The sequence below is a fragment of the Branchiostoma floridae genome, chromosome 2 (assembly GCF_000003815.2).
Source record: "Branchiostoma floridae strain S238N-H82 chromosome 2, Bfl_VNyyK, whole genome shotgun sequence".
Taxonomy (NCBI): Eukaryota; Metazoa; Chordata; class Leptocardii; order Amphioxiformes; family Branchiostomatidae; genus Branchiostoma; species Branchiostoma floridae.
The window spans coordinates 16,258,867-16,280,909 of record NC_049980.1 but is presented as its reverse complement, the minus strand read 5'-3'; the positions used below and the strand labels follow the sequence as shown (position 1 = coordinate 16,280,909).

Genomic DNA, 22,043 nt, shown 5'->3' with positions numbered 1-22,043 from the left:
AGCTGAGCAGAATCAGAAGGGTCAATCTGTGTTGGGCTGGAGGAGGGTGGGTGGGTGTTCATTGGAAAACCCCTGCAAGTTTAATCTTGCAATGTTATAGAAATGTACATACCATTTCAAAGTACTGTAAGTTAAATTTTAATTGATATCAGCTTTAGTTGAAGCAGTTATATAGGCAGATACAGATCAGCCCGGCTATTAAACTTGCAAAATTAACTTTAGTACAGTCTAAAAGGTATTTTGATAAATTTTCATGATCCTCCCAGAGATGAAGGTGTTGTTTCTTGCTGCGGGGTATGGAACCAGACTGGAGAGAGACGTACTGGCCGACCAATCAGGGAAGTATGATCACCTGAGGGGCATACCCAAACCCCTGGTACCTGTTGGCGGACGTCCGCTCATCTCTCATTGGATGGACATCCTGATGAAATTTGACACTGTGGAACAATTTTATCTGGTGGTAAGAAACCATGGAAAAGAATGTTAAGTTTATGACCTGAAGCCTGATTCATACATGGAGTCTCCAGGAGAAGATGCTTTTTAAAAATCTAGTTGTGATTATGTGAGCAGTTAGATGTCCAACCCTCATGAGCATGAAATACTGTAAATGCAGAAACTTTCGCGGTGGATTAATTGTCGCGGTTTTTGCAGCGGCCTCTTCACCACGAATTTAAAACCACCGCAAACATTTTTCCATGTCAGTAAGAGACTACAGTGCATGGTGCTACCGCGAAATTAAAACCACCGTGAAAAGTCCATTTTCCCACTACCGCGAAATTAAATCTCCGCGAACTTAAATGCATTTACAGTATGTACCGAATACAGGTAGGTCATTGTGAATAGATGTTTGTAATCTTTTCTCTAAAGATATAAACAAAGACAATAAATACTTTTCTTGTTGTGGGAAATATGACTGTCCCTGACAATATGCCATACTTCATTTGCAGACAAATCGGAAGTACCTGACACAGTTTGAAGTCTGGGCCCAGGCCTGGCCAAAGCTGCAGATTGTAAGTGATGGAACCACAGACAATGAGGTGAGAGCCATGGTACTACAGTGTATGTGGGCCATTATCTTATAGGTATAATTCAACAACATACCAAAAAGTATATGAAATAATGGAAACAAGTACAGTATAAAAAAGGAGTAGGCTAGTTTTGGCCGCGTGGCGCATTTGTACATCCGATCCCTCGATCTCGGAAGTCAAGCAATGCGCGGTCCGGACAGTTCTTTGATGGGAGACCCCCAACCAAGGACGACCGGATTGCTGTAGCCTTATGAAGCCTTAGATGAAATCGTCTTCTTGGAGGGACGTAAAACGGGGTCCTGAGCTTGAGGATGTGCCTTGACCACTCATTACTCATAATTTGGGTACCTACTGGCTGGCGAAATACACCTGGTGATTATTATTATTATCATAATGTACAATGTCATGTGTAAAAAAAGAACAACATTGTGGAGAAATCCTTTTATTACCTGTGATATTGCAACTTTTAACTGACCTATAGGATCTGTATGGATCTGTGAAAAACTAAAACTGCTTTTTGTCATATTGCAGACGAGAAGTGGAGCAGTAAGATGTATACAACTTGCAGTGGAACATTTCCAAATAACAGACGACTTGTTAGTAATAGGAGGGTCAGTACTCTTGCATTCTTTCAAACAACAACTTATGGGAACAGTGTATTGGAGGTTAAGTAAAGGTAGTCAATAGATGGCATGATTGCTGGACTATATTGTTACAAGTGCATTTTTAATTGCTGCATACCTACCAGACTTGACTAGAGGGTGTTGTGAAGGAAAGAAAAGCAGTGATATCCAAAGGCACCAGAAATCCATGTAACGTTACATAAATTTATTCAAATTGGGCTTGTGACAGCCTGAGGCAAGGTTGACAAAAAAGCATCCAATGCAAAAAAATGCCATCTGGCAGGAACTCTGCAGGTAAGTCAGAATGCTGACGATGCCCAGAACTTTCCAGCAGGTCGGTCAGTTTTCTGATAGTTAACACGTTATCTCAATTATCTTCAATTTTGCTGATAATGAAAATATGGTTACCTTTGTTATAGCCCATAAGATTATTTATAAGATATGTATATTTAAATGCTCTGCTACAAGAAGTCTGAACTATATATGTTAATTTTTCTTCCAGAGATACACTACTTTATGAGGATTTTGACCTTAAAAACTATTTAGAAAGATTCCTCGAGCTGCAAAAGAAGACAGGAGATGCTTGTTTGGTCACATACTACAATTGTGCAGAACATGGTAAGTACAGTGTACTAGTAAAATCTATTGAATTTCATTAGATGTTGTTTTCAGTATCTCATTAGATGAGACAACAGCAGGTTGCAATCCATCATGCAATTTTACTGTTGACTTACATTCTACATATACAAGATCTGTTACTTTGTCAAGTTAGTCAGTTGCAGAAAAAGCCATGGTTTGCTGCTATCTTTCATTTCTGACCAGATCTTGCTTTCTTGTCTCTGTAGAAACAGTGAAGTTTGGAATTCTTGAGGTGGATGAGCATGATGTGGTAACAAGATTCCGAGAGAAACCCCGACCAGAGGCGACCCCATCAAGACGAGCAGTAGGCACAACATAATCACTGTGCATGTTTAAAGAATTATGTATGCAACATTTGGAACAATGGTCTCAAGACTCAGTACATGTTCTCTTTGAATCCTATTCTTCCAAGAACGACTTCTTCCTGTAATCATCAGATTTTGTTTACATTTCCTGCAGTGTCCCTGTTTCTACCTGTATAGCAACAGCAGTCTCCCTCTACTGCAGGAGTTCTTGTCAGAAAGGAAGGTAAGGATTTTCACTTCCAGTTTGTTGCTGCTGATTAGATTTCCTTGATACACTGACGGTATCCTCTCAGATACTATCTGAAAATGCATATGAATGAGTGCACATATTTTAAAAGTTGTTTGAAGAGTCAAAACCATGGAATTTCTACTTTTTTTCAGGATTGTCCCTTGAAAGAGATAGATGCACCAGGCAACTTCCTTCAATACCTGTACACAAGGTAGGGTTGCTGTTGTTGAAAGGTAGACAGAGGACAAATTGAAACAAAATTGAGACAAGAATTAACTATCCAAGCAATCAAAACATTTTTGTTTGTATTATTTGAATACCTCTATAACTACTTTTCTTTTGTCCGTTCTACAGGAGACCTGTGTTTGTGTACAAGATATCTGGAAGATTTGATGTAGGAGGATTACAATCCTACATTGTTTGTGACCAGTACTTCATGCAAAAGAGGGGGCAATAGTTTACATGTACATCAGATAATTTCTGCTGACTGTGTTTGAGGAATGACTAATTTTACATTCAATATTATGTAAAATATTATAGGCCACAGCAAATAAATTTTATGGATGACATCAGTGCACTCATTAATCTTCACCTGAAAAAAATTTCTAAATGGTGATGAACATGACGAGACAGTACAGAAATGGAAAAATGTGTGGTAGAAGAATGATTGTACTTGACTTGTAAAAGTGACACTAGCGAGGTAGCCATGTCTGTAGTAGAAATGGGTTATAGAAATACAAGTTGGAGAGTGGTAAAACTGGCACCAATATGGAATCCATGTGTGGTTGCCAACTTGGTGATACCAGTCTACCATACTAAATGTCACTTTGACCAAGGTTATATCATGCTTTGACTGCACTTGTGCACTAAAGTAATGAATGCCTTGTTGGCTGTGATTCCATTTTAGTTACAACTTTTATGCTGTCTCTTTTGAAGATTTGGCCATCTTTTCCCCCCTCATTATTTTTGCAGTCTGTAGAGGATGCCATCCATCAAATTTAATTGAGAGAAACTCTTGTGAACAAAATGAATTTTATCTAGCCCAGTATCCAGACTTATTACAGTTGCAGAATCTTTGTCCTCTTGCTCAAACACTTGCATGAGAGGACAGAGATTTGGCAGGTTTGGATTAGCCTCCATAGCAGGCTCTCTGGGGGCTTTTTTGGGCTCATAATACACTGGTCGCTGGCCTTTTCTGACTGCCACCCCCCTGCTGCTCCCATCTTGGGGGGCGGCAGTCAAAAAAGGCCAGCAATCAGCGACCAGTACAAATAGAAATGGCCAGCAAAAGTGTATTATGAGCCCAAAAAAGCCACCAGAGCCTGCTATGGATACCAGGCTAGGAATAACTACTTTCACATCAGTTGAAATATTCATACGATTACATGTAACGTTACCTCTATTGTAAAACAAGTCATATTTCCTACAATGTTAGTCTAGTTTACACAGATGAATTCAATTTGATCCAGCAGATGGACAATTGATGTATAAGCTTGTTAGGTCTCTAGAAAGAGGTTGTCAATATTTCTACACTTGTTCATGATGTTCAATAAAATTTTGTGTAGGAAAAGGTTCCTCTCTTCTCTTTCAAACATGCTGCAGCATGATACTTGTTAGTGATACTTTTAGTGTTCTGCAGCCTTGATTCATCTTTCACTTATTAAGTACATAACAGTAAGCAAAAAGTATAAAGGTATCTCCACACAAAAAAATGACATCATACCATATCATAGGTCCATGGTTTATTCCATTTTCACTCAGAGGCATTAAAACACTTCAACAGACACACTTTGGAGATCCCAGGTATCCATACCAGTAAGACACAACATGGAACAGCAAATCTTACTTCAAGCAGATCCTAACGTTTAGCACAATCATGTTCACCACCCATTACTATTATCCACTTTTTTTATTAGTTGTTAACATCATTTGAGAATTCATTTTGGCACACAAACACGACCTTCCAATTTATGGGACCATTCTTATGTGTACAAAATCTCTGCAAGATAATGCTTCTTTTATACATGTTCCCCATCCCGAAAACATAGTAGCACTCCATGTCCAATTACACAAGTGAAATAACATATTTTGGACTGAGCAGAGATGATTGTGGAAGGGATTTTATGAAAAATTATGCTGATGTTTGCATACTTTCTCATTGACCTTCCAGTGCAGCTTCCCCCATTTTCTACCTCTCCTGGTTTGTCCATTGTTCAGTATGGTCTTGCGTCCCAGTTATACAGTGAGCTGAGCTACTCTCTACCCCCTACTGTTCTGATTATTAAATGTTCACCATATTTCAATGACCACGGTGGGCTGTTATTGTTGCATAGTGAATACAGTCTAAATTGCTTTAACTTCAGCTAGGGTTTAAGAGTTCCTTTTTTCTTCATTTATATCTGGCAGTTCTTAATTTCATCACTTAGTGATCCATAGTCAATACTTTCTTCAAAGGACATACTCACAGAAACAGGCTTCATAATTATCAACAAATCAAAAATAGAATATTTAGCTTTTGGAGAGGAGTATTTCATAGACTTCTATTTATGAAATAAAAATATCTTTGTTTTGTTTTGTGTTTTTATCTACCAATCGTTGCCTACATTCTAGAGCATGTATTGAATGTATAAAGCACATACAGGTTGACTTTTATATTATGTTTAAATGATGCCTCAAGTCCAGGACTAGGTAGCAATAGTGTAAATTTTGGGCCATGCATTGATTGTGGTGTGTTCTGTATCTGATTAAGTTATTGTATGTACATCTATGTCTACCCAACACACAGGAACTTCTTAATCAGCCTTTGACCTCTAGCTGGTATAATAATCTGCAACCTTTCCTTGCAAGGTGTCTAGCGTCTTCTTGGCATCTCCGAGCAGCATGGACGTATTCGGCTTGTAGAACACCGGGTTGTCGACGTTGGCGTACCCCACACCCAGAGTCCTTTTCATGATGATGACATTTGCTGCCTTCCACACCTCCATGACAGGCATACCAGCGATGGCGGAGTTGGGGTCGTCTTGAGCTGCCGAGTTCACCGTGTCGTTGGCGCCTACCACGAGAACCAGGTCGGTGTCCTTGAAGTCGTGGTTGATCTCATCCATCTCCAAAACGATGTCGTAAGGAACGCCTGCCTCGGCGAGGAGAACGTTCAGCTGACCAGGCATGCGCCCTGCCACGGGATGGACGCCGAAGCGGACGTTCTTCCCCTTCTTGGTGAGGGTTTCCACCATGGAAGCCAGCGGGTACTGGGCCTTGGCAGCACAGAGACCATAGCCAGGAACGATGATGATGTTATTGGATTCCTTGATGATATCCACCGACTGGTCCACGTTGACCTCGGTGTGAGTGCCAGTGATCTCCATGGGTTTGCCGCCTAAGGTAGAATAGCAAGAACTGTTACCAAATATCAGACACCAATCCCAGATTTAGACAACTGTGCCAGCAAAGCAAATACAGCTAAATACAAATGAAGACTAGCTGACTGCTGCCCAACATTGTGTTAGTTAAAAAATACTGGAAAAACAGCTAACAGATACTGGAAAAACAGCTGTGCTAATTTTGATCATGCAGAGAGCATGATTGGTTTGTTTCGATTCATGGCTTCCAATGTTTTCCCATTTTATTTCTGTTCTCAGTCCATAATATGATCCCAACAACGATCAGAATTAATTTTCCATGCTTCCTCTATTACACTTCCAGGTCTGTCTCATTCAAAAACCTTTCAAGGTTGAATTTCTCCTACATGGAAAAAGTTCAGCCGTAAGAGATGACATATGTTCGAGATAGAAAGTAAAACTCACTTCAAGTTGCATTTTAATATTGAATGCACACCTTTCCCTTGACATTACCAACATGATAAGATCTAAAGCATACATTATGGTGAATGTCTTTCTAGAATTGATGATTCTCCCTACCTCCCCATGTCTTTGTCTTGGCCTCTAGGCCACCGAAGATGACGTTAGTGAGGGAGCGATTCATGGCCTTGCACATGATGTACGACAGAATGGCACCAGATGATCCGATCAGGGTGCCGACAACCGTCAGCAGGCTGTTCTGTAACATGAACCCTGTGGAATAGACAGACATTACTGTGAGAAACAGAGCAGATACATGTAATATGTACTGTATCTTTGGAGTAACATCAAGTATCTGTCATTAGCACCCTCAAAGAGACAGGTCAGTAATGTTAAAAAAGGACAGTTTTAACCTTTTCATCACTAAGTCACTGCAGTATTGCCCTAAATAAAACTGAATTCTTGTGTTTAAATAAAACTGAATTCTTATTACTGTATTCTTCAAGACAGAAAGATGCATTTTCCTTTTCTTGACATATGTGCATCACCTACAGTTACAGCATTACACTGGCAAATCCTATAATGGAGCAATGACCATACCTTCAGCACACAGTGCCCATCCACTGTAACTGTTCAGCATAGAGATGACCACAGGCATGTCTGCTCCACCAATGGCTGCTGTCAGAGTCACACCCAACACAGAAGAAAGGCAGGTGGCAGTGCCCAAAGACCTGTACAAACATATGCAGGGTCTGATCAGTTGTATGAAATGCTCTTACATGAACAAAGCTACTTGAATGGTACTTACATTTGCCTTCCTTGGCACTATGTTTCCCAACATTTCACTCTTAGTGACTTTAAATGAACTTTTCCTTATATTGTTCCATGTCCACAGAATTGCTTGTTACCACCTATTAGAATCTTTTGAACTGAGATATTTCTGTCTCAAAGTCAAGATTGTGACAATGTCATTTCTTATATGGAGACATGTTAGCAGTCAGGTAATGAACTCACGCCATGCCGGCTCCCATGCTTGGGTCCATGAGGAAGTAGCCCAAGGCCGCGGCATTGACGGCCATCATACCCCCATTCAGCAGGTGGCGGCCAGGAAGCAGGAGAGGGTCAGACTTCAGGGTACCCTGTCAACATACAAGATCAATTGTGTTTTTTTAGTCAAAGTTCTCAAGAGCTTACATCAGTGTTAGCATTTCATATTTCACATTTCATATGTGAACACAAACGTTACACAGTAACAAGTAACAGGATAATTTTTGTAATGGTCATAAGTTTCAGATAGCTGGATTTCGTCACCTAGATTTGTGTTATAAAGTTTAGAGCAGGAGAAACAAGCACATGTTCTGTGAGAAATCAAATTACCTGAAGCTTTCCGTAGGCAATCAGAGAGCCAGTGAAAGTGACACCTCCGATGAATGTTCCGAGGAACTGGGCGATTCTCTCAATGGTGGCGGGATCATCCCCCCAGTGTGGAGCATGGGCCAGGTAAGTAGCGACGCAGGTCAGCACGGCAGCCATTCCAACGAAGCTGTGGAACAAAGCCACCAGCTGTGGGAGGTCGCTGATGATGATACGCTTGGCGATGATGGCTCCGAGGGTGCCCCCAACACTCATGGCTGCTCCCATCTGCATGTAGGTCTCTGCAGACACGTCCACAATGCCGAGGGTGGCTGCAATGCCAGAGGCAATACCGATGATGCCCAGAGCATTGCCCACGCGCGAGGTGGTCTGGTGGGCTAGCCCTGTCAGGGCTCCGACACAGCAAAGGGATGCACCAAGGCAGGTGAGGTTGTACATCTCAGGGTACCCCATCATCTCTCCATAGCTGTAAGCTCCGATGAAGCCGACACCAGGGATGGCATAGAGGTAGTTGTACTCTGGTGGGTCGTCAGGGCGGCGGAACATGTCCAGCATTCTCTGGGTAATGACGAAGCCACCGCCAATGTTGATGGAGGAAATGAAGCATGCAGTAGCAGCCAGGGCAGTGGGCCAGCTGTTGGGGAAATAGCCTCCACCCATCAGGAGCAACCCACCCACGGCAGTGATACCAGAGATGGCGTTTGTGACGGACATGAGGGGTGAGTGAAGGGCTGGGGTTACGCCCCACACTGTGTGGTACCCGACAATACCAGCCAGGGAGAAGGTGGTGAGCTGGGTGGAGAAGGCCGGATTGGGAGAGCCGACTCCGAGAAGGGCTGCAACACCCAGCCCTGCCGAGTACATCCCAGCACTCCTCATGGTGTCCATGAAGTAATTGGGCTCCGGTGGTGCCACTGCTACCTGTTCTGCTGGCTTGGCCTCTGGGGTGACGTCCAGCTTCGGTGGTGGGGGTGGCGGCCACATCATCTTGCCCTTGTCCAGAATGATCGAACCTCGAACGACTTCATCCTCCAGATCTAGGACATACTCCCCATTCCCTCCGAGTGACAGCAGGAGCTTGCTGATGTTGTTGGCATACAGGGTGCTGCTCTGAGTGGGAAGTCTGCTGGGAAGGTCGGTGTACGCGATGTGTGTCACCCCGTTATATACGTACTTCTCTCCAGGTTTTGTAGTTTCTATGTTACCACCTGCCTCTGCTGCCAAGTCGACGATGACAGACCCCTGTTTCATGGACTCCACCATCTCCTTGGAGATCAACTTTGGTGCTGGCTTCCCGGGAATGAGGGCCGTGGAGATCAGGATGTCAATCTCTTTGCACTGCTTGGCAAACAGAGCCATTTCTGCTGCAATGAATTCTGGGGACATCTCCTTGGCATATCCGCCACCTCCTTCACCAGACTCTTCCACATGGACTTCCAGGGCTTCTCCTCCCAAGGACTTGATCTGCTCTCTTGCTGCCTCTCTGGTGTCAAACCCTCTCACAATGGCTCCCATGTTCTTTGCAGTGCCGATAGAAGACAGACCAGCCACACCACCTCCTATGACCATGACTTTAGCTGGAGGCACTTTCCCTGCAGCTGTAATCTGACCTGTGAAGAATCGTCCAAAGCTGTTGGCTGCCTCTAACACTGCCTTATAGCCGGCAATGTTTGCCATAGAGCTCAAGGCGTCAAAGACCTGTGCACGGCTGATACGGGGCACACAGTCCATGGCCAGTACTGTGGCATTCCGCTTTGCCAGCAGATCAATGAGCTCCTGGTTCTGTGCTGGGTACAGAAAGCTGATGAGGTGAGCACCATCCTTGAGTTGGCCAACTTCCTCTGTGCTTGGTGCTCGCACCTTCAGAACAATGTCCGATTTGAAGACATCTCCGGCATCCTTGATTTCTGCACCTGAGCTGACGTACTCGGACTCGCTGAACTGTGCCTCCGCTCCAGCGCCACGCTCCACATTCACCTTGAAGCCCGCCTTCGTAAGGGTTGCACACGCAGCTGGGCTGAGCGCAACTCGACGCTCGTTCAGGAATGTCTCCTTGGGAACACCGACCGTCAGCTCGCTGTACGGGATCCCCTTCAGCGTAACCTGTTCTCCACTGGATGAAAAGAGACATTTGAAGGTGTTGAGGTTGCGGCTCTGCACAGATATGACCTTCTGGATGTTCCCACTGACCAGGTTGTCTATTAGTGGGACCAGGCCCTGCTTCTCCACTGTTCGTAGCAGCCGGAACATTTTGGTACTGGGTGAGCAGTCCCTTTGCTATCTGTCAAGAAAAGAAAAACAACAAATTGGTATTAAACATAGTACCACCAACAGAATGAAAATATACACATCAACTTATATACCGTTTACAGCTTATTATCTTTATGTATCTGGTAGTAATCAAAATCACTTCCATGTCACTTTAGCATTGAATAGCTGATGCTAGATAATCCATCTATGGTACATTGTTTTATTTCTACTTTTCTCATAATACATACAAAACATACCTTAGCAGGGTTGGACAAGTTTTCTAAAATTGACTTGTCCTATCGGACAAGTACTTAAAAAATTTACTTGCCCGAACCAACTTTTCACTTGCCCGAAATCTAAATGACATTTTTCTATGTATATTCATGGCCTTCAATGGAATTTTTGTTATTGGCTCTATTTTCTGTGTTAATCAATGCTTGATGTCATGACTTTGAAAAGTAGCAAGTACATCAAAATCTCCCACAATGGAGAAAAGCTCATCCCATCGGGCAAGTGGGGAAGGACATGCACTTGCCCGATTGGCATTTTCACCTGCCCGGGACTAAAGGGCTAGTGGACTTGTTTATCCCTGCTTAGTAGGAGAAATTGTCTGTGGCACAAATATTTTTTTTCCTTTAGAACAATTTCCCATGACTGCATTGTGACACATAAATAGCCAAACTGGGAGTGGGACAAGAGCAAGTGGCTAGCTATTTCTATCTGATGGGCCCGAAAGGAATTTCAAAGATTTTATTCACAAAAAGACCCTATGTCTATTTTTCTGTGATCTAGTTTTATTATGAGTTTATTTAGGGCAAGGTGGGGTCTTTGATGTTTACGCATAGGATAGGTGTGAGAGAACAAAGGAAAATGCAGGATAGGAATTTAACATGCTTCCGGGTCATGCAATGATGTAAGATGAGGTCATGTATTTGAGTTTCAACCAAGCAGATGGTCACATGTAAGTAACTGGCTTCTTCAAAAGTCTCCTGATCAAGTCTCAATTATAGTCTTTCATTTCATACTCTTCTCTCTTGCTGTGGCGTCTTCTGATTATGTATGCTACCTAAACAAACAGGGGGTTCCTTACAAAGGAAACTAAATACCATAGGATACATGATGACCTGGTAAACAAAGCCACACCTTTACAGATGAAACAATAGGATACACCACACATCTGCACTTGTGATAATGAGCATGTTGTGTATACCGGTAACATCAAAACTTAATCCAAGTTTTACTGCATATCTGAATTGGGGTATGAATCAAATCAACAATGTACACAAAGTTTTCTTCCAGGCATATATTTCAAGCTTCATGATAATGATAAGAGTTTAATTCTCCCATATTTCTTTAATAGGTGTGACCAAGTTACTAGTACATAGTGTTGGGACAAAACAGTTTTTTCTTGTCAGACAGATTAGTTCAGGGACTTGGGGGCTACCTGGTCCAAGAAAATAACAAGAGTGAAGTACAGTAGAACTTAAAGTCATTTCTACCAAGTTTCTCCAGTCAAATTTGGTCTTAACTAGCAGAGGCAATAGCCTCGTTTACACAAAGAAAGGATCTTATATTTTAAACTTAAGTGCCATTGAAAGTGGGGTACTCGTATACTCCACCAAACCGATTCCTTTGTAGCGAAATGGACCATTGTTTTCAGTATTGCTTGTTCACTTCAGTATTGCTTGTTCACAAGTTTCTACCATCAGGTCCAGACCAGGGCTCTGGCCGGCTCGACTTTTTTTCTGTCAGCCCAATTACCATTGATGGGAAAATTCTGCCAAAAATCATATTTTTCAGTCATCGAATACGAATTTCTGTCCACGGCCTTTTGCATAAAATATACAGTAGTACCTACAGACGATAGAATAATGGGGCTGTCATACTCATACTGATGTCAAAGTTTATGATGTTTCTTTCCTATTTTACCCGATGCCTTTGTTCAAATTTATCAAAATCTTGCAGGCCACGCAGTCATTTTCCATGAGCCAGAGTTTGTCCCCTACTTTGAAATCTTGCGTCATCTTGCGATATTTTAAAAAGAAACTTGCCTCCTATTTGTCAATTCTGCTGTGCCGTATTGAAATCAAGCAGGGTTATTGGTGGGCCACATGTAAACCCTTTTTGACCTGAACACTCTACCAAATTTTTTTTTTAGATCAAGACATTATGGGTTACACAAAGCCCAATGACCAGAGGATCCCCACAGTTTCTGTTGCATTATTGGCTGTGATGATGATCACTGCCCGTGAAGCTGCCAATGAGTAGACAGAAGAGACTTCCCAACATGCGGGGCTCTTCTATCGACTATTGGCTGGGAGGAGGTTTACCAATGAACAAAAAACTGAATTGTTGCTGAACGAACTAAGTTGCAAGCAAGTTGCAAGCTTGGGGCTACACGTACATATTGATATTTTAATTGTTTGCACAAAACTTTTGCAGGCAGGTCTCAAGAACAGAACAATAGTGGTCAAAGTTCAATAATTCACCAAAGGCACAGCAGCATTTTGATACACATGTATATAGCCTCCTCTGCTGGCTTTTATTTTTGAGGGGAGGGGGGCACTGGCACTGATGAGGAATTTTCAATTGTTTAATATCAGGAGATTGGTTTCCGCTCCAGTAAATCGCGAAACATAATTTGCTCGTGAAGGAGGCGGCATCAAGGTGACCTTGAGTTTATAAAACCTGTTTATAAAAGCATCGAAGGACGTGCATCTACGGTGACAAAAAAATACAAATATGCCAAAATTTCCATATGAACAAGCAAAGGCAAAAATGCAAACGCTCTGATAAAACGTAACGTAATATGGCACACCAATCACTCAGTCCCATGAGATTGAAGTGATAAAGAAGCGGTACAACTACTTCTTTGTTGCATGGTTGTGTCCATGGCACCGTATCAATTGGCGCCAATTTTCAAGCCCATCACTGCATTCTCATTATCGAAGATACTAATGGCTAAATGTCGCGTGCCATTCACAAACAGCGCGATTATGCCCTTACAAGACACCGTTTTTGTCACTCCCCCTCCCAACGGACGCCATATTGGGAACTTGACCCGCGCGCCTACGCTAACACGGCCAGCCTGCTGCCACGCATGATACTGTCCTCATTACAACGTCAAGCAAGTTACACGAACGTTTCCCGGATTTTCCACCTACCTACGGATACTGTCAGGTTGTGCCTTTACACGAAGATCAACCCCGGCGACGGCGAAAGGCTGCTTCTTTCCCGTGCCGTGCAGTAGCCGGCGCCGGCGTATGTGGCAGTCCCGGGTGCTATCAGCGTGTGTTCCAACCACAACTGGCAACAAGCAGTTTACGATTACCAGTCAGTCTTGTCATCAAAGCGACTGTAGCCTACAACTGCAGTCCAGCGGTGCAAGTGCTTGAGGACTCAGTAGCTATCTGCTCTGGTGTCCCCTTACCCCATTGGCTTTGTGTAAAATACGGAATCTAAAACTTGAAACTACAAAAACACCCACACAGCATACCCATCAATTTGTTGTTAGTAATCAAATATCCCTTAAAATAACACAATTTTTTTGTATATTCATTATATTTTGATGGATACGTTGCAAACTTTGGTATGAAAAAAAGCTATTTTTCTCATCTGCTATCTGCATTTCGATTTCTTTGATACAGTTTTGCATTGTACACCAACTCGTGACGTTGCAAGCAATAGGGTCAAAAGTTTGCAGGTCATTTTTGACCAATCAACACAGAGACTCGCCTGTCAATCACGAGGTATCCCCGCCCCTTTCTATCCTAAGGTCTCTTCTTGCAAAAAGCCGGAAAATGGCGGGCGTTCTCACCAAGGTTTCCCGCATCGTGTCCGCTTCGCAGGCGACTCTGCGACAAGCTCCTGCTGCCCTCGGCACTACAGCATCCCTCCAACACAGAAACTGTAAGTCTGACATAATGAGTGTGAGAAGTTAACCCGTAAGTTACGCACATGGTGGCTCCACGTTGTTTGTTCAGCAGTGAGATATGATGGCCCACATCAGGGCCCATTTTTGTCCCAGACGACCCCAGGGCGACTTTGTTACTATGGAGTGCGTGGCTATATTTGTGGTGGATTTTACCGAAAAGGAGGAATATAGTTATGGCGGGAAATTTGTAACCCATTGATAAAGATTACCGCCAGCCTGCTGTCTTCCAGCGTACATAGTCCGGCTAATTAAATAACCCCCCCCCCCCCAAGAACAATTATGAATTAAAACCAAGGCGCTTAATATCGTGTTAAATTTAAAATGCAGTTTACGATTTTTAACGTCAGTAGTTTAGAAATGCATTAGGACGCAACATTTTGTATATCGAATTAGGGCAAAGCTATACCACATACGAAGGATACCAGGTTTTCAGGTGGCAGCTAAAGCGTCCTTAGCTCTGATAAAGAACAAAAGACATTGACTGGCCTCTGCTCATGTTACCCTTTATCAGTTCGTTAGTATAGGGGGACGCGTAATAGGATACACAGACACAGAAGGCAATTCCAGAAAGAAAGGAAGGGAGAAAGACCAAAAGAAACAAGAAGTGGTATGGCGCCTTGTGTCCACAATTTGTCCCTGTTTGAAATAAAGTCAAAGCCAGGTACATGTATAATATGAAATCCTTGATGAAATGTAGGTGAAAGGTTATATTTGTCAAAGACTGCAGTCTTGCCTACCCCAAATCTAAAAGCAGATCTGCAGAATGAGATGTAGAAAACCAAAATTGTAATGTTACTCACGTGTCCAGTTCTATGGAGCAAAAAGGCCCACTGCTTTGCGGAATTAGGAGCTTGAGAAAAGTTATGATTTTGCCATGTTACATCTGCTTGGAAATAAACCTCAACCCTCCCAAATTAGTTTCCTTGATGTATCATTCGCACCTGTTAAAGTTTAAGGCTGTTATTGTAACTTACCTTATGAACCTTGAGACATTTGTATAGCAAATGACAGGAAAAGAATAAAGTTGAAGTGTTGGACTTTATTTAACCCCCCACACATAAGAACTGATGTTGACCTTGATAGGGACAAGTGGAAGTGAAAAAGATCACGTGATCTAGTGTTGATTGAACTTCCTGTCCAGATCAAGTTCAAAAGTTAGCTGAATTCACAGCATATTACATGTACCTTGAGGTCCACATTCAGCCCTCTTTAGTGTGTGCTTCAACTGTTGCTCCCCTGCTATAAAGGGGCACACCTTATGGTTGGATTAGACCATCAACGATTAAAGTAAACTGCCCTGAAGTAGAGTCTGTTGTTGTTGTAAACATGCAAATCCAATACAAGTGCTGTTTTTGAGTCTGTTTTTCCATGTGTGGAGTCATCCTGAAAGTAGTCACGATTTTGAAACGAGGCTTGAACACCTTCTTATGAGGGAAAAACATTTCAAGAGTGTCCCATGTTTACATTCACCACACTCAAGGTACAGTGTTGGTACACACAGTGCTTAAGGAGTGACCTTTGATACCCTTTCCTTGGTTGGGAGCAACTGAGATGTCGCAAAATAAGAAGCAGCTATTTTCTCAAAATTTCAGGTTGTAGTTGATAATCTGAAAGCAAATCTTGCTGTGGCGAAATCATAACTGCCAGCATGACTGTGTGCATGGGCTACAGTCAGACTTCACACAATTATTGCTACTGTACTAAGATTGGTCTGAAGATTACTGTAGTTCCAATGGAGTGCCACATTATTGGCAGCACAGCATTTCTACATTTTAAGTTCGAGGTATAATTTCATAAGTACCACAGCTTTTATTGAATTAGAAGTTTTATTTGCACAAACAATGTAACCTTAATTGTAACTTGATTAGTGCTTATGTTCACATATTGGAGTGAATACACTATCATGTGGGAATCTATGCCCTCTGCTGCTGTTGCCAGCTGTGATGAGTGTTTCCTGTGATAGAACAGTTGTTTTAAATGTCACATTAAAATAGCAAGCCAGGAATAGTATCAAGGGCACATTAGATAGCCAAGCAAGGATATGTTTTTGTGCAAATTTGAAGGATAGAGAACAAGAACTATGTCAGCTTATGAGAATTTCTCTTTAAAAATGCAGGGCTGTCTAGTGGGAAACAAATTATGAGTGAAAAATAACAAAATTGACATGGAACATATGTTCCCTTTCCACTCCATCAGAGGTGAACAATGGATGGAATAAAGTGCACTGATTTTGATAAGCATGATGCTTTTGTTACACATGCGACCATGTAATATTTATGTCGGGAACAATCTTGCTGTATAGTGCAGCATATATTCTTGGCTGGTTCAGACCCAGGAGGCTGATGTGATGTTCATCAATTCTAGCAATCTTGCTGCTAAATGTGTATTGACGTCATCTCTAGCCTCATGCACGTCACCACTCCCATCTCCTGTGAAGAGAAATAGCTTTGTAATACAAATACCTAAGGTTGTTCAAGGGCAATACAATGTAATGTTGAATGTCCCATGACCACATTCCACAGCTGACATTTGCATATACATACATGTATCAGGGCTCGAAATACTGGGTGCATGTGCACCCAGGTGCACCCAAAATTGGAACTGTGCACCCAATTTTTTTCAGTGGGTGCACAGGGTGCACCCAAATATTTTCTTAGGTTTATGTATGGAAAGATGTCGAGTATACTAGTATACATCATATTCTTGACATCTAAGTGTTAGAAAGATGATAAAAATGTCTGTCATGTTACTTGTTTAAGAATTTGATAGCTTATAACTAAGTTTTATTATTTGGTTTTCTTTTTTACATTCTACTTAAATTTAAGTGGTGCACCCAAAAATTTTTTGGTGCACCTAATCTTTTAAGCTGGGTGCAGCAGTGCACCTAATCCCAAAAATGAATTTTGAGCCCTGTGCATGTAGCAACTAGCAAGAGAAGAGGAATGACGCACATCTGTTGTCTTTAGAAATTAATTATCATCATCTCACATTTGTCAACTGCTGATTGATTTGATAGCAGTAGGTAATCGGGTCTCTTTCATTAATTGAAAAATAATTATCTTATCCCTTATGGTTTAACATTGAATATTATATGGTAATATCAGCTCACAGACTTCACATGTATGTCATATGAATGTATTATATTATATTATATTATATTATATCATATTATATTATATCATATTATATTATATTGCCAAATGGCATGATAAGTTACAAGCTCGTGGGTGATGTATGTTTTCTATTACCCTGGTAGATTCCGTAGTAATTTTCTTGAATAATTGACGTCAGCCATGACTGAAGGTTAAATGCAGAAACTTTCGTGGTGGTTTAATGTCTGCGGTTTTCACGGTGGCGGCTTCACCACGAACTTAAAACCACCGCAAACATTTTTCCATGGCAGTAAGAGACTACAGTGCATGGTGCTACCGCAAACTTAAAACCACCGCAAAAAGTCCTTTTTCCCTCTACCGCGAAATTAAATCCCCACGAACTGAAATGCATTTACAGTACTTGTCACTTGTGATAACTTCTATTCAATATTTAGTAAAACATAGTCAAATCTTACCTTCCCAGATGCCTCAGGAAAGCGTATTGAGGTGGCCAACCCAGTGGTGGAGCTGGATGGGGATGAGATGACCAGGATCATCTGGGACATGATCAAACAGAAGGTAAATTCTCATCACCAAGCGCATAGCCTGGTTGCCAGCTCCACTGTGCTGCATGCTATACCCTTCTGCTTGGGAAGCCATGTGGCCTGAAGGGCTTATGATTAGGCCTTGGAAAAAAAATGTTGTGTTTCCTGTTTCCCTACCTACCCTAGAAAAACCTGCCGACCCTAGACTTTTTTTGGGGGTGGGCAGAGGAGTCACAGTTTCCAGTTAGAATTTTTATTCAGCCTGCTTCCTATTAAAGCAAAAACACTGCTTGTCCTATCTAATGAAGGATGAATATATCTATTGTGCACAAAATTAAAGTTTGACATTAAAAGGGAAGTGTCCTCATGCACTTATTTTACTTTGTTCGACTGTATTGTAATATGTATTACTAGAGTTTTGGCCAGCCTAAAAAAAATTACAAGAAAAAAAAGAAGATAATCCCTACCTACCGACCCTAATTTTTTCATGACTGAAACAGGAAACACAACATTTTTTTTCCTAGGCCTTAGCGAGGTGGGTTAGCATGTGGCCCAGTGGGTCTAGCAAACAGGCAATCTAGTGCACAACCTGAGGAGGTTAAAGGAAAACAAAACATAATAGACACCCATCCCCTACTCCTCTCTTTTCATTCTGGATCTGACCCGAGGGAAATCCTATCACAATACAATTAGGCTCATACACATGTATATAACCCTCTTCCAGTCTTGGGACTCAATATTTGATGGAATTTCTGGTTAGGCCACTTAGTCCAAAAGTGATGTATAAAGGTGGAATTGCAAAGCCCCAGCACATTAGCACGTCTGCTTTGCCCTTTGCAATGCTTTGATTTCTTACTTTTTTTAGACACATTTTGATGAGAAACGTATCTTACTATATAGTTGTGTTTGTGAACTCTTCTCCAGTTGATCTTCCCCTACATCAATGTGGACTGTAAATACTACGACCTGGGACTGCCCTACCGTGACCAGACCGACGACCAGGTCACCATCGACTGTGCTGAGGCCATCAAGAAGTACAACGTGGGCATCAAGTGTGCAACCATCACTCCTGATGAGGAAAGGGTTGTTGGTCAGTGTTTTGCCAAATCATTTTTAATGACTGCTTTATTTCAATAAGATCACACTTCATAGCATACAGCTGAGTTGAGGTATGATTTACAACATTGAATCAGACACTGAAACTTAAAGTTGTACCAGGGATCTAACGTAATTCATAGTTAGATCCCACATAGTTTTACAACAGCAAAAACAGTTTTATTGATAGAACAGTTATTACAATTAGAGCAGAAACACAGTTCAAGATCATGTGAAGATGGACACTAAAGCATTGAAATAAATGTAATTCAACAGATAGTCTCACTGATCATAGACATCAAAAACGATGAATCTGCTCAAAAACTTGGATAGAAATGGTGTAGTTAGTATCTTTTCTGCCATGCAGTCACTCACGCACATACTCACACAAGTACTTACTTTGTGACAAATAAGACATTTCATGAACAAAATACACTTTATTTTTGTGTGTTCCCCCTTCAGAATTCAACTTGAAGCAGATGTGGAGATCCCCCAATGGGACGATCCGTAACATCCTGGGTGGAACAGTGTTCCGCGAGCCAATCATCTGCAAGACCGTACCCCGCCTTGTTCCCGGCTGGACACAGGCCATCGTCATTGGCCGTCACGCTCACGGCGACCAGGTACATCCTTCAGCCTCTTTTTTGATCTGTTACAAAGGACTCTGTGTTGGCACTATATCCATACTATTAACCAGGGCTGTATCCAATCCAGCTTAACATTGTTTGGGAGCCCACAGTATTGATTTTTGTTTGATGATTAATTTCAAGCTGATACTTTCATCAGTTTTATGTCGTGAAGTTCAGATTTTTTGTCTAAGAACTCAAGCAAATTTCTGTTCTGGGATGGAGGGACAGGTCCTGGAGACAGCCCTGCATTTAACCCTTAGATCACTGTGTATTGCAGACAAATAAGGATATTGATTGAATGTTGCCCTCCTGTCCGTAGACTCATGAAGGAGAAAACTCCTATTCTTGATCTGAATTAATTTTTAGATATCTAACTTATGATATTTTTCCTGTGCAGTACAAGGCTACTGACTTTGTGGCAGAGAAGGAGGGGAAGTTCGAGATGATGTTTACCCCTGCTGACGGCAGCGAACCAACCAGAATGGAGGTGTTTGACTTCAAAAATGGAGGAGGCTGTGGCATGGGCATGTACAACACTGATGAGGTAGGATGTTCTGGCTTCTAATAGTACTTGAGACAGATTGTATATTCTAAGATAAGGTCAGGTATTTGACTTAAACAAAAGAGCAAGTTATACATTAAAGCAAAGCCTTTTGGAAATGTTCTGGTAATGGCTTACCTTGTCCTCTGCTGTCATAGACTGAACCATGTCATAACTTTACATTAACCAGTACAGTGTAAGTACTCGAACATTCCTCTGTATCTCTCCAGTCCATCACAGGATTTGCCCACAGCTGCATGCAGTATGCCATCAACAAGAACTGGCCACTCTACATGTCAACCAAGAACACCATCCTGAAGAGATATGATGGCAGGTTCAAGGACATCTTTGAGGACATCTACCAAAAGTATACATTCACTTTATACTATGTGTTCTAAAGCCTTACTAATCCCTTCAGTGTACATTGTAGGTAACTTTCAGGTGCCTGTAAAGTGGTGAACAATTCACATGTGAATAGAAGGGGTGACTGAATCACAACCCAATGTTAAAGCTGTTAAAGACTCAAGCAACTGGATAAGTTTTGTACTGGTCAGATGTTTCTGATAGCATCCGCTATCCTTCATCAGTGATGGGGTGTTAGCACAACATGAAAGTCATGTGTATGGAAGAATTTGAATTACCAAGCACTTGCCTCCAAACCCATTCATACTTGATTACTTCCTTCAGACATTACAAGAAGGACTTTGAGTCCAGGAAGATCTGGTACGAGCACCGTCTGATTGACGACATGGTTGCCCAGGTGCTGAAGTCATCTGGAGGGTTCGTGTGGGCCTGCAAGAACTATGACGGAGATGTGCAGTCTGATGTGGTTGCACAAGGTGTGGTTCAACTCCCTCTTAGATGTTTTGTATTGAAGTGTGATTTCCAGACCAAGCACATGAAATGTTGAGGTCTTTATCTAGGTACTATAATTCTTGAAATGTTTGCAGTCGTTTTATTTTTTGCGGATTTTACTGTGACCCTGCAAAAAAATTAATGAATGTACAATAATACATTGTCCTTTGTGGTGTGTAAATTGTAACCAGCATACTATAGTACTCTGTATAAATTTTTTCCCAGAATATTTCTTATTACAATAAATTAATATCTGGAGGTGGAAACTTACTTGACCTTGTTTCAACAGGATATGGTTCCCTTGGTCTGATGACCAGTGTCCTGGTGTGTCCTGACGGTAAGACCATCGAGGCCGAGGCTGCCCATGGCACGGTGACCAGACATTACCGAGAACATCAGAAGGTAAGAGACAAATACTCCTGCATCCACACAGATCTCATTCTGTTGTTGCTGAGGATAGGTAACTTGTAATAGATTGCATATTACAGGTAAGAAAAATTTACAAAAAGATGTCAGACTCTGTACTTTGATGTTGGGGTTATGCACATTAAGGTACTATTGTACACTAGAACACAGCGTATTCTTGACATTTACATGTAATTGTGTGAAAAGATGATAGAAACTAGATGTTATTCAAAATATTTGAGGAATGGCAGTGAGATTTGTAATTAGGCTTTCTTGACTCGTCTTGTTATGCTGTGCACCCAAAATCTTTGGTTCTCCTAAATTTTCACTACAAGTGCACCAGTGCACTTTTGTGTATTCCCACAAAATTACAGTTGAGCCATGAGCTTTGGAGTGTTTGCAGTGGCTTGTGTGTTGATCATTTCACATGTTGACCACAGGGAAACCCAACGAGTACCAACCCCATCGCCAGTATCTTTGCCTGGACAAGAGGCCTAGAGCACCGTGGGAAACTGGATGGGAACCAGGATCTAGTCAAGTATGAAACATAACACTCCTTTCTTGTCACCTTGTGCACATCACTGGTAGTGTGAGACAACAATCATCTTAGTATAGTACTTCTTGACTTGACTTGACTTTATTAAGATCCACAATTAGCATAAGAAGATTGACTATTGTGGAGCGTGCAGGGAGTAGTCTCGT

The 22,043-nt window shown here is 41.8% G+C and overlaps 3 protein-coding genes across 6 annotated transcripts in view; 2 read left to right on the top strand and 1 right to left on the bottom strand.

The window, feature by feature from the left end:
• Nucleotides 1-4,394, top strand: part of LOC118409496 (glucose-1-phosphate adenylyltransferase-like) — a 5,051-nt gene extending 657 nt beyond the window's left edge. Inside the window, exons 1-9 of one of the 4 annotated variants that reach the window (XM_035810552.1) lie at nucleotides 7-46; nucleotides 267-460; nucleotides 948-1,037; nucleotides 1,560-1,639; nucleotides 2,154-2,269; nucleotides 2,497-2,594; nucleotides 2,750-2,818; nucleotides 2,977-3,035; nucleotides 3,179-4,394. In XM_035810552.1, coding sequence (XP_035666445.1) covers nucleotides 269-460; nucleotides 948-1,037; nucleotides 1,560-1,639; nucleotides 2,154-2,269; nucleotides 2,497-2,594; nucleotides 2,750-2,818; nucleotides 2,977-3,035; nucleotides 3,179-3,281 — 807 coding nt within the window. In that variant the 5' untranslated portion in view covers nucleotides 7-46; nucleotides 267-268 and the 3' untranslated portion in view covers nucleotides 3,282-4,394. The other 3 variants (XM_035810554.1, XM_035810553.1, XM_035810551.1) reach the window with 3 other exon arrangements.
• Nucleotides 4,395-4,551: 157 nt separating this feature from the next.
• LOC118409493 (NAD(P) transhydrogenase, mitochondrial-like) lies at nucleotides 4,552-13,613 on the bottom strand. The gene is made up of 6 exons (XM_035810547.1): nucleotides 13,410-13,613; nucleotides 7,999-10,276; nucleotides 7,636-7,760; nucleotides 7,222-7,352; nucleotides 6,742-6,894; nucleotides 4,552-6,200 (listed from the first exon to the last, which is right to left on the bottom strand). Exons 2-6 carry the CDS (start codon nucleotides 10,243-10,245, stop codon nucleotides 5,635-5,637), a joined length of 3,222 nt encoding a protein of 1,073 aa, XP_035666440.1. The 5' UTR covers nucleotides 10,246-10,276; nucleotides 13,410-13,613; the 3' UTR covers nucleotides 4,552-5,634.
• A 353-nt stretch (nucleotides 13,614-13,966) lies between these two features.
• LOC118409495 (isocitrate dehydrogenase [NADP], mitochondrial-like) overlaps nucleotides 13,967-22,043 on the top strand; it is a 13,341-nt gene continuing 5,264 nt past the window's right edge. The window contains exons 1-9 of the mRNA XM_035810549.1: nucleotides 13,967-14,154; nucleotides 17,756-17,850; nucleotides 18,741-18,906; nucleotides 19,374-19,534; nucleotides 19,938-20,084; nucleotides 20,312-20,448; nucleotides 20,769-20,920; nucleotides 21,226-21,338; nucleotides 21,782-21,879. Coding sequence (XP_035666442.1) covers nucleotides 14,046-14,154; nucleotides 17,756-17,850; nucleotides 18,741-18,906; nucleotides 19,374-19,534; nucleotides 19,938-20,084; nucleotides 20,312-20,448; nucleotides 20,769-20,920; nucleotides 21,226-21,338; nucleotides 21,782-21,879 — 1,178 coding nt within the window. The 5' untranslated portion in view covers nucleotides 13,967-14,045. The remainder of the gene's footprint in view (nucleotides 14,155-17,755; nucleotides 17,851-18,740; nucleotides 18,907-19,373; nucleotides 19,535-19,937; nucleotides 20,085-20,311; nucleotides 20,449-20,768; nucleotides 20,921-21,225; nucleotides 21,339-21,781; nucleotides 21,880-22,043) is intronic.

What these genes read in the sequence shown, in the direction of transcription:
- LOC118409493 (XM_035810547.1), bottom strand. Translation starts at nt 10,245, where the DNA reads ATGTTCCGGCTGCTACGAACAGTGGAGAAGCAGGGCCTGGTCCCACTA. An exon ending in AGCATGGGAGCCGGCATGGC is followed by an intron (nt 7,353 to 7,635) that starts GTGAGTTCATTA and finishes ATGTTTGTACAG; the next exon opens with GTCTTTGGGCACTGCCACCT. An exon ending in CAAGACAAAGACATGGGGAG is followed by an intron (nt 6,201 to 6,741) that starts GTAGGGAGAATC and finishes ATTCTACCTTAG; the next exon opens with GCGGCAAACCCATGGAGATC.